Below are 11,885 nucleotides of genomic sequence, written 5' to 3'. Positions count from 1 at the left end.
GCTCGAGTGACCGTGATGGAGACGAGGGGGTGGCCGGTCGAGATCAAAGGCACCGCCGTGAGAAGTGGCCCGGCTGCTCGAGATTCTTGTCTGCCGGGATGGTGGGAGCCCCTCGCGCGGCAAGAATTTGTTTCAGTATCGCGGCGAACCTACCCTTCCTGGTGCCACCTAATTCCATCGTGCGCGTTGCCGCACGATCGCGGACCGTTGCGCGCGACTCGGTTCGCGGGAGAAAACGGCCGGGTCACGCGGTCCTTGCGAATCGATCGGCCGATCGAGGACCGACGTACGTTCGCCGGAGCTCTCGATCGTGCTCGATCGACGCGCGGACTCTCTCGGAATGCGCTTACAAGTGGAAATACCGATCGTTAGGAAAGAACGGGGACGGGAGCGGCGGAGACGACGAAGGAGGCTGGATACGGGTCGCGGAGAGAAAGGGACCAGGAGGAGGCAGGGGCGGCGGGAGTGTCGGAACCATTAGCGCGGATGCCTGTTCGTATGCGGTCAGAATCCTTTTATCCCGTACGAAGATTCCTGCGGGATTCCTTCGTTCGTTATCATCGCGTGCAGCGCGCGGCCAAGGAGAAACGAAACAAGGCAGAGACGTAGGAGGAAGGAACGCGATGGGAAACGGTCGTTCGTGAGGAAGGGAAGCGGGAGAGTGTCGAACCAGTCCTCTCGGAGGCACGGGCCTCCCACGATATTCGCCCGGTGAGGAGTTATGAAGTCGTCCAGCCGGAGAACCAGTTGGCTATATTTCGCGAGGATAGGTGCGCGCGGTGGTGCGACGCCATCGAACGACGAGCGTTTCCGCGGAGACGCCGCCGTCGTTGGATGGAACGTCGATGACGAAGCGTCTTAAAAGGCCAGCGTAACAAAAATAACGCCTGGAAAAATCTTTCAACTCTTTCGTAGTCGTCTTTATTTCCTCTTCTTATACCTCCATTTTTATAAATTACAAAGAGTCAAGTAAAAAAGTCTACTGTGCGTTACAAGTATCGTAAAAAACCGTTTCTTTGCTCGAAGATAGAGGTCGGGTGGTCTAACACCGGGCTAATGATTTTTCTAATTCTACGTGACAGCGCCGCGCGAATCCAAAAGTAAGGAGTTAACAGGAAGAGACGTATAAAAATAATTTATTCGCACCTCGCGGAGCGTGGGCTTCGTCTCAACGGTGTCGACTATTTACAACAGACTTCTCGCGCGACACTTGGACGAACGCGATTTTCAAAAAAATATATATATATATCTATATTTATACATCTGCATATAAATTTGTGTATTTATATACCTATGATCTATGCATATATACAAGTACGCGATCCGAAGGATCGGAATAAATAACGAGTGTAACGAATCTCGTGGTCCCGCGTTCTCCCTAAAATTAAGAAGATATGCCGCGTGGCGAAGCGATTGGAAGCGAAACGGGGAACAGGAGGGATTATCGTATGTACAATGCAACGACAACTCGCCGATTATTACGTCTAACGTGCTAAGATTACGATCGCGATCCGATAACAATTCTTCTCGCCGTCTCAGTCTTTAGTACGCGTCCGTGGAACGTCGTAATAAATATACGGCTTAGATCGTTTCGCGTAATACTGGGAGACAAGGAGCAGCAACCCGCTCGTAACTGCAGGCTCCGTCGCGCGGCTCGGTCAACCTGAACGCGTGAAACTGAACGCAGAGTTGTTCGCGGTAGGATCATCCGTACCACCTCTTCGACAACGTCGATGATCCAGCGATCCACGCGAGACTACGGAAACGTCCTTCGCCAGGAAGGAGGTAGTCTCTTCGGGAGAAAAGGGACCGAGTATTGAGGAGGGAGAGAAAGGCCTAGAGGCACGTGTGTATCGTCTTCTTGATTCTGCAGAGCTGACACTTGACCTCGCAGCACCAATGGAACGTGCAGGCGCATCTCTCGACGACCGTCACCTCTTGCGTCTTGTAGCCTCTGCCGCAGCACATCAGGTCGCAGCCGTCGACACCGATACTCGTGTCGTTGCACTGTCTACCGTGAGTGCCGAGAATGCCAAGTTTCGGGTTCTTCTCGCAGAACGGCGGCGAGGGCTCCAGGTAAACGAGATCCTTCGGACCTGGTGGCTTGTGCTCCGGGTTGTACGGCTTCAGCTGAAAGTTGTACCGGTGTCGACGACCCAGACCCTCCCGATGACCGTGCACAGAATTACTCGCCGAATTGCTCACGATCGCGTTCCCGTTGCCACGCACCCGATCCGAGTTGCTCACCATAACTCTGGACGCGCCGTCGAACCGATCCTTCAGGTTATCCCCGACCACGCGAAAATTCGGTAGCCTCATCCAGCAGGTCTTGACGGTGCAGGAGCCCGACATGCCGTGGCACTTGCACTCCTGTCGCATCTCCGACGACACGTGCTGCGACAAACGAAACGACATTTTTTTCTCTAGTCTGCAAGCAAATTGGTTGGTTCGGCGAGAGGAAGACGGGAGAAAGACTTACCGCTCTGCCGGCCTCGTTGTTGTGCAGATTCATCTTCTCGCGCAGATTTCGGCCACGCTCCCCCGTGTCGACGAATTCGCGGGAGAACTTGAACCCGTAGCCGATGTTGTCCGAACAGCCACCCCATTCCCAATCCCGCGTGCCGGATGGTGGCCGCGATTGGTGGGTATAGTCGCAGGAGCACGACTGGATGCTGCCCTCGCTGCACGCTCTCGCGATGCTGTGAGTCACGGCCGCGCTCGTGATGGCGTAGATGAAGGCGGTCTCTCGACAACCTGTAACGACGCGACACCGTTAATGTCCGTCGAATCGATTCCTCCCATTCGTTTTCTCGGCTGTTCTGCCGCGTGTCCACCGATCGAGCCGGAAGCGCGTCGTTGGAGGGAGGAATCGCGCTGCCGATCAAGCGGACGAAACTTTTGCGACGGCGGACGGGAACGTGGGAGGCGAGCGGTGACGTCAGGCAACGTCTCAATCCTTGGCCGTTCGCGTGGACTACCTGCGCGCGCGAGATTCACTCCGCACAGGTGTGGAAGGAACCCACGACGACGTGGTTGAGGGAAAAGAACGCGCCATGGTCTTCCAGCGAGAGACAGGGACGGAGATGAGCGGCTGGAGCGAGAACGGGACGAGGAGGAAGGAAGAGAAAGAGAGAAAAAGAAAGGGAACGCGACCTTAACCCTGAGTGGGCTGACCCGAGAGGCACCTCGACCTTATCTGCATAAGGCGCAGGTGCCTGGCGGCACCTTTGCGGCCAGCCGACCGAGGCACCGCGAGCTGCCTCCGATCCGAGGAGTCGTTTCGCCAATTGCCACTTTTTTCGCCGCGCAGATAACACCGAGTTATCGCGCGATACTTCGACGAGCTGTATCGATACGTGAACGAGGTAAAGAGCATAAGCCGGATGAAAAGGATGCTCGAGGATGGCCAGATCGAAGCATCTGTGGCCGAACAAAGTAAGACGTTAAACGGTTCCGGAATGGAAGAAAAGAAACCGGTATTGGAAACATGATCAAGCGCATCAAATTTTAGAGCTAGATCCGAATTCGTCACGAGTGTTTTCCGCTCCGGACTGTCACTCGACACTAGGCAACGTTCGCGTTCACGCGGTCTATGCGAACCAGAAAGCAGCCTTCACGCCGAAATAGAGGAAGAATAGAAGGAGGTAAGGAAGAGAAGTGGAAAGAAAGGAACGATTTTTCCTAATCCCCGAATCCAAAGCGAAGACCGGAGGCGAAAACGGTGGTCGACGGGAGCGACGCTCCTTTCCAGCCTCGAGGTAACACACGAGGAACAGCCGACGGCGAGGCAACGCAAGATTTACGCCGTTCCACCGCGTTACCGTGCCGGATCTTCGACCTGTCTCCCCGAAATTTCATCGGTTACGGATATTATTCCTCATCATCTGCGACTGCCATAACGAAAGGATTACACGGCTGGTGGGAGTTTTTCTCGCGAAAACGCTCCGTTATGAACGCGTACGAACGAGCCGCGTTGTCGACGATGAAATCATCGGGATACTCGGAGCGTTTATCGTAGCCGTTTTTTCTTCACGATTTTATGATCGTCAAATAGTCGATGGTGGAGATAAAAGGTGACGAGGCGAGTCGCGAGAATGGCCTTTCAGGCGAAAAATCGTTATCGAAAGAGAACACGGTTCGAGAAGAAACGAAAAGGGCGAAGGGAAACGCGGCGAAGCAAAAAGAGAAAAACACGACTCTGAATAATCCCTAGGGATCCATTGTTTGTCGTCGTGGACGAGTAGCGTGCGACCACGGTTTCGTCATTCGACGGGCGATAAACGGTTTGACGTTCGCTTTATCGGCCCGTACAAATAGAACGAACAAGGTGGAGGAACGGCTCGTTTGCCGTAGAGCAAACAGTCGGACGCATTGCTGGAAAGTTTTGGCTCGTTTGCGCATCTGGTCGTTCCGTACCTGTCCGTCCGGAGGAAAATCCACGGCGACGAGTCGAGTTTCGCGATCGCAGTTTTGCAAAAAGCGAGCGCAAGAAAGGATCCGAAGGACCGAGATTCTCGACTTAAGACTAAAAAGGCGTCGACGCGAGATCGAGCCGAGTGACATAGCGACGTGGCTTTACGACGGTTGTCCACGGCCGTGCTGAAATTCCAGAAAGATAAAATCACCGGAAATTATTGCTACCGCCTTGAAGATCCGGAGGAAGCCGGACGACGATCGAGATAGATAGATAGATAGATAGATAGATGGATAGATAGATAGACAGATGGATAGATAAATAGATAGATGGATAAGTAGATAGAGAGAGGGAGAGAGAGAGAGAGAGAGAGAAGGAGAGGCGAAGAACGCGTGATTGGTCGAGACGAGCAACGTCGATCTTCGAAAAACTGCATCGACAAGCTCGCATCGCTTGAATGCAAAAGTGCTGGAGGATAGGGGACGAAGGGGGCACAGAGGGGGGTGGAGAGCGGTGCGAAAATGCGATCGCCATATAGGCCGCGAACTGCCGCGGGAACTCGTACCGAGAAGCGTGGAAGCAAACAAGATGTAAAAATCACGGAGGACCGATGAGGGGCAACGGGCCCATTGGCTCGCGGCTCACGTTTTCGCAAGAAATCGTGGCGTGCCGTCGACACATGTAGCCCATCATAGGCCGCGATTTATGGCGGCGTAACGCCGTCGTAAAAACCCGATGACGGGTCTCCGTATAAGACGCGACGCTCGCGCGCCACGCCGTTCCGATATCGATCGCGAATTTCCCCTGTAAATGGCCTCCCGATCCTCACCATCCTCTCTCTCTCCGTCTCTTTCGATCTCGATCTCCGAGTTCGCCAAGTGCACCGGATGCATCGTCGTTCATGAGCGCGCTCGTGCGCTCCGATCGTTTTCGTTCCGCGTTGCTCTCTGCCCGAGCGGAATTCGATGCGAGATCCGTGAAATCGAGGGAAAACGCGAGGCCAGCACGGAGGCCTCGCGAGATTCGCAGTTTACCGAGCAATTAGACGAGCACGGAGCTCGGCTCGGAATCCACGCGAGGCCGACACCTCGGAACGATGCGCGCCGCAGGGGAAACGAGAGAGAAGAACCGTGGCCGGAGAAGGAGCACCAACGAAACCGAGGGTAGACACCGATGCGGTAGGTGGCTCTTGGCGGCGAAATGATTACAGGCCGCGAACCTATTCACTACCAGCTATAATATCGAGTACAAACGCCTCCAAAAGTATCGCGGCGTTCTTTCGGGTTGGACACGCGCGGGATATTTCTGCCGTTCGAGTCTCGAGGAACGGACGTTACCGAATCGAACGGATCTCGTTCACGGTCGAGAGGAATTAAAAGAGAAGAAAGAGGAACAAGAGTTGGGATGAAAAACGAGAAGAAAAGCACACGCGTCGTGTGTAATCGTTCGACCCCCTGCATAATCCGGAAACGACGGTTTAGGTCGTCGCGCGGCGACCAGTCTGCGCTAGATCCCCTCTTCGATCTCTAAATACGACGAGTACGCACGAGCATTACGGATCAAAGATAACGATCTACTCTTGAAAAGCTGTGTTTCCCCTCGCGGGCGCAAACGCGATCTCTGCCCCGAGCAGATCTAATCTCGGGTAAAAGGGACAGAGACCGGATCGCGATCGAAAAGAGAAACTGGTGCTCCCTGATCGAGTCGAAGTAAAGGGTGGAAGGCTGAGGCGCAGTTTCTTGCTGCATCCAGGAATCGATGGATAACTTGATTCTCGCAAAAAACGTTCAGAAATTTGATTCCCGTTGGACCGTATTCCGATTAGGCGACAGAGACACGGAACGTATTGGAGCGCGTCGATGCGTGGCGTCGCGCAAGGGTTACTGTGCTCCGATCCATTTCCTCTCCGCTATTTTGTATCCCGTGCTTCTTTTTCGGTTTTACTAGCGCGATAAGTGGCCATATGGGGACACCGAACGTAATAGGGCGGGAGCGGGCCGAGCGAAAAAGCTCGGCTTACAATCGCCTCGACGAGATCTAAAAGAGCCGCAGGGGAGCCAGAACTGGTACGAGAAGGTCCATTATCAGGTTGCAAAACATACATCTGGTCGGTGAGGGCACGTGCCCGGAGCCTTCGGACCAAGGGCACGCCCCTTTCGATCCCCTCGTTCCTCTCCACGATCCTGATCCTCACCCTATCCCATCACACCGGTTTCCGCTACAACCCTCCGAGCGGACACCCTGTCGTCTTGGAATAATCTTCCGGTCCAGCCGTCCCGGCCACCCCTGTTCCCGTCGCCGAATTTCAAATAGCCGATGTCCGCGGTTTTGCCAGGCCGATTGGCAAAACCCTTTGATCCGTCGCCCGGACGAAACACGTTCGTTTCCATTCGAGATAGAAAAAACGCGCTACTCGACCGCTCGTATCTGTGACCGATTTACGCTACGATGAAATTAATCGCGTACTAACTAACGAACCGTAATCTAATTACGCTTGTACCTTAATTACACGGCTGAAGGGTTAGCGTTTTACGGTGCTTCACGAATCGATCGACTAACGATATTACCGCGTTGAAACTCGACCACTTTGTATAGGTTATTCGGCGATCGTCCCGTCTATCGATGATGCGGCGCGATTATCGGATCGTCCGACGACTTCGAGCGAAGCGCGGTCGCTCGCAGCGGCGATAAGCTGGTCGCGAATCCACGCCACGAAATCACAGATTCGTCGACCGCGATTTCAGAAACCTCTCTCCGTTTCTCTCCACTAGCTCGTCTTTTTCTCGGTCTCTTTCCTCGAAACCTTGTCTTCTGTAAATCTCTATCGGGAATACCGGTTGTCGGAGACGACCACGGACAATGGGCTGTTTTTTGGAACGTGGAACGAGTCCACCTTATGGTCCGTTATACATGTATATATGGACGCGGCCGTTTTATCGCGAATCTCGATTCTTCTCGAATCTAGTCCGAGTGGTAGCCACGGCTCGAGAGAGGGAGGGAGGGAGAGAGAGAGAGAGAGAGAGAGAGACGAGAAGGGGAAAGAGAGAGAAGAAAGGACTCGAGCCTCGTAAAAATGTTTGCTAATTTCGTGATCGGTCGCGAATATCGTTAAGAGCGAAGGTACGTATATCTTTTGATGCCAATTAGCGAGACTCGCGCCGCTGATAATTTTCGAGCGGTAATTAACGAAACCGGTGATTGGTCGAGAGAGAAAAAGTAGCGGCAAAGAGAAAGGAAATGTGCTTACCTCTGTCGACGATCTTGCCGAAGAGGTTTTTCCCACGAAGAAAATTCTTGGTCGAACAGTTCCATCGACGATTGCGAAACTGATGCTGGCACTCGGCGATCGCTTGGTTCGCACCCCTAGCCACGGCCATTAGGACTCCTGGGTTTTCCCTGGCTAGTCTGCGCTGCTTTCTCCTCAAGGTCGCGTACACTGTGGGATCCATGTGTAGAGAAGCCGGGGACATTGGCAAAAAATTGTTGGGCTCTCCTGCCTTGGCGATTCCCCTGGGAAGAAAAGCGAACGAATCGCTTCGTTTAGTTTGGTCGCGCGTGTTTGTCGTTCGATAAAGAGAAAGAGAGAGACGTGTTAGACTGTCTTCTCGAGTCTTTCGACCGAATTCTGCTCGGGATAGTGGATCGGAGAAGGATCGAGCGAGATCGAGGGACAGGGCCTGGCCTAGGAAACCGACAGGCGCCGCACGAAAGACACCCTTCCAAACAGAGATCGCGTTAACGAAGAGTTTTGACAGCGGACGATGACGGTGGAACCGCGGGACGCGGTGTTTTACCGCGACATACTTTGGCTCTCGCGTACAGCGAACCGTGCGAAATAGCCCGTTCCGCGATTCACGGTCGAGATCGCGCGTCATTGATATTTCTCGTGCGTTCGCTCGACGCTAATTTGGTTTACGCGTAAAAACGGTATATCGAGAGCGGCTGGAGAGCGGGAGGAAGAGAGAGGAGGAGAGAGACGGAAAGGGAAGCAGCGTAAAGAAGAGAACAGGGTGGAGGAAGGGGGGAAGGAGCACGGAGAAGGATTAGTTCGAAAGACGAAACTGGTTCAACAGTTTCGGTCAACGGTAGCCGCGTATATATAAATCAAGCTGCCGCGCGAGTTCTGGCTGCGAAAGAATTCGCGTCTCGATCGATCGAGCGTCGCGCAGAAAAACGCTCGAGAGCGGTCTGCCCGCGTCCCTTCGTGGGAAGAACGTGCAAACTTTAAGAGAAACGTCTGGCGTGCGCGCACGCGGCGGGATCGGGACCTTTTCGAAATCGCCGGGAACAATCTTCACTGGCGGAGACGAGGCTCGTTCACGGGGCTGCCGTTTCGCTACGCGCGAGACGCAGCCACGCTTGGTTATTTTTCCTAGTTGAGAATGGAACGCGTTGGAAAAATAGCTCGCGCCGGTAGGGATCGGATCTGTCGTCGCCGCGCACAATAAACAGCTGATCGTTGTGTTCGAATTTCCGTCGACGGTCCGTTGTCAACGAGTTACTTGACGCCTAGCAGAGACAGCCTACCAGTCAGTCTAGAGTAGCTAGACCGCGCGATACCATACCGCGAAAACCCATCTGGCTGCGACCGAGATCTCTCGTTGACACCGTGCCAGCGAGTGTAAATAAACGGTATCGCGATACACCGCTCGTAAAAGCGAACACCCCGGAACTGGCTACGCCGGTGGTGGCGGCCACTCGACGCGATCCGGCTCTGTTCGACCGATTTTTCGCTCTTCTGTCCAAGTAGTGGCGCGCGTTCGCTCCGATCGCATCCAGGGTGCTGGGATTCGAGCGAAATCCGGTGGAATCTCGGACGAAGCACGCGCGATAATTACTCGAGAGACTGGATACCGAGCGCGTGGCGTCATCGTGGTCGGCATTCGCGTCTTTTTCCATTGCTTTCGTTCCCGCAACCGTAATCTGCTTTCGTCGATGCGCGAAATTCTTACCGCGCTCGATCCGTTGGCCACGAACGCGGCGACGAATCCGCCGGTTTGAGCGCGCGCTTGCTCACTGGAACGTTTATACGATGCATTCGATAAGCGATGTCCATAAATAAGCCGCGCTCCGGACCGGTTAGGATATATCTATTGCTTGTAATTTACGTCGGGCAGAAAGCTCAGGGACGACTCTCAACGATCCTGCCCGGTTTCTGCCCTTTCTCCCCCTCGCTTCTCTCCATCTAGCCTGTCCACGTGTTTTCTGCCAGCGGACACGCCACCACCACGAAAATAATTTATCGACCGGCCAGGGCTAATAACGATCCGGTGCCACGCGCTCCCAGTGACAAAAGGCTATATTAAATTCGCGCGATTATCGCTGAATTAATTCTCCTCTCGTCTGCAAGAATTCTCGACTCGAAATCGCTCGTTTCTTTCAAGAGTCGAACCACGTATATCGACCGATGGGATCGCGATCGCATGTGGAACGATGTCGCGAACCAGGTTGAGACGTCATGACTCTCGTTCGACGATGCGACGTCTTTTTCACTCCTTCCCGTCGACCGACTTAACGTCGCCCGCGGCTGTTTCACTCCCGCGGATCGTCTGATTTTTCAACGATCCAGCGTATCTCCGTGTCGGCTGCTCGCGGTCGAACGGTTGAACGGGACCACCCAGAATCGTTGTCACGCGTTTCGCCTAGCTAGCGGGAACGTGCGCTAACGCGATAAGTAATACCCTGTTACCGGCAAATATATTACCGATCTGCCAACGATATCTATGGAAGAAACGTCGACGAGACTCGTAGATGTAAATTCGACCGAAAAGTCAATCCGCCTTTCGCCGACAAGTCTCCGGCGATAAATTACGCTCGACTGCGAAATTCGAAGCAGGTTGTCGTACGCGTCCACGCGAATTTACCGTCGTATTAGATTAATTAATTCGTAGGTAATAATTACTTGCGCGTCGCGGCGGACGTGCGTGGCGGTGTGCTAAATCAACGCGACTGGAAAAGCAATCGAGCTCGGCTGATTTATCGCCGACACTTTATCGTTATGCGGATACTTCCGCGGCTATCTCTTTCGGTTGCGAGCGAGCAACCACGCACGCACGCACGCTCGCTCAGTCGTGCACCGCCAACGTTATTTATTACCCGGCTAATGAAGTTAGCCATTATCTAATATCCATCCAGCGTTTTCTTGTTCCTGCGACGTGCGCGCGCTTCAACCTATGAGAAATCATTGGCGGATTGAAACGAACGAGCCGAGACTTATGATTAATGAATTAATAAGAAGGCGCGCGAGTGTCGCTGCCACCGTTAGCTCGATAAAAGACGCGAGACAGGTGTTAACACGGCTCTTGCCGGCCCGCCTAATTAACCCCCAAAGGTTACATCGACCAATACGCGAAAAACTATTTTCCCTTTTGACTTTTTACCATCGCGCGACAGAGGCGCGGTCGAGGTCGATCCGTCGCGTCGATCCTGTCATGCGCGCGGCGACACGTCGTCCTTCTCCGCTTTCTACGCACCGAATATTCAAAGTTTTTTCTTACTCACCACCACATCGATCCTCTTCCACGGTTTTTGTTCCTGGTAATTTCGGCGATGGAGGCGTGTGTCGCCACCGCCAGAGCGCCGATGATCATCCAAAGCCTCATTTTCTTTTTCTTCTTCTTCGCGATCAAATGCAATCGCGGCGCGCAGATCCTATCGCGATTCTGATCGAGTTTCGTCGAGCGGCGAAACACCATGCACCAATGCTCACTCACCGTATTGCGAACATCACACGATAATATTCGGGAACGGCGTCGCGCACATAGTAAGCGTTCGTCGTGGACACACTCGATGAAGACGGAGATGCACGTGGTCGATGATCGTTCGACGAACGTTCAAACCATCGTCCAAGACGACAATTCGGAGTATTCCGTGTTGCGGAAAGAAGGAGGGAGTCGTCCACAGCGGCCGGTATCTCGATCGAATGCACGAAGCGTAGACAACAAGCGGTCAGCTGTCAATGGCAGCAGCTCGATCGCAAGGACCGTAACACCGACAAGCGACCGTTCGTTGGGCAACTGTAGTCGGTAGAGCGGGCCAGATGACGTCGAGTGCTGTAAACTCACCCCCCGAAGGGCTTTTTTTCGAGGGGTGGGTGTCACCCTTGCCGAGTTCTCGCCGAATCAGAAGTGGTGGGAGAGGCACGAGAAGGCCGAAGGATACCTGGCAACCCTCATCGACGTTTTCCGTCGGAACAGGCTAAAACCGGTAAGCAGGCCGGTAGCCCTCAAATCGTTCGTCTCGATCCTTCGTCGTCGTCGGCGTCGTTGTCGCGTATACTCGATCGTTCCTCTTTTCTTTTCCTCCGTTTTGCTGCGCGTCTCGTTGCGTTTCCTTTCGTCCCGTCTCGTCTCGTGTCGTCCGGTCTCGCGGCGTGCAGCGAAACGGAGCAACGACGATCGTCCTTGTTCGGTGTTATCACGTATCGAGAGGGCGAGTTGCCGCGTGATGAGTGCGCGCGCGATCGATCGAC

The 11,885-nt window shown here is 53.9% G+C and overlaps 1 protein-coding gene across 1 annotated transcript; it reads right to left on the bottom strand.

The window, feature by feature from the left end:
- Positions 1–925: 925 nt before the first annotated feature.
- On the bottom strand, positions 926–11,345 carry wg (Wnt family member 1 wingless). The gene is made up of 4 exons (XM_069118360.1): positions 10,916–11,345; positions 7,662–7,924; positions 2,480–2,754; positions 926–2,394 (listed from the first exon to the last, which is right to left on the bottom strand). The coding sequence occupies exons 1-4, from the start codon at positions 11,107–11,109 to the stop codon at positions 1,837–1,839; spliced, it is 1,290 nt and encodes a 429-aa protein (XP_068974461.1). The 5' UTR covers positions 11,110–11,345; the 3' UTR covers positions 926–1,836.
- Between the last annotated feature and the right edge of the window lie 540 nt (positions 11,346–11,885).

Source organism: Bombus flavifrons, chromosome 8 (genome assembly GCF_040668555.2).
Source record: "Bombus flavifrons isolate JBK064 chromosome 8, iyBomFlav1_principal, whole genome shotgun sequence".
NCBI classification, from domain to species: domain Eukaryota; kingdom Metazoa; phylum Arthropoda; class Insecta; order Hymenoptera; family Apidae; genus Bombus; species Bombus flavifrons.
This window is presented reverse-complemented; position numbering and strand designations above follow the sequence as displayed.

Excerpts from the sequence above, each read along its gene's own strand:
- wg (XM_069118360.1), bottom strand. The coding sequence starts at position 11,109 with ATGGTGTTTCGCCGCTCGACGAAACTCGATCAGAATCGCGATAGGATC. Across the intron at positions 2,755-7,661 it reads CGGCAAGATCGTCGACAGAG|GTTGTCGAGAGACCGCCTTC; the intron begins GTAAGCACATTT and ends GCGTCGTTACAG. Across the intron at positions 2,395-2,479 it reads ACAACGAGGCCGGCAGAGCG|CACGTGTCGTCGGAGATGCG; the intron begins GTAAGTCTTTCT and ends CGTTTGTCGCAG.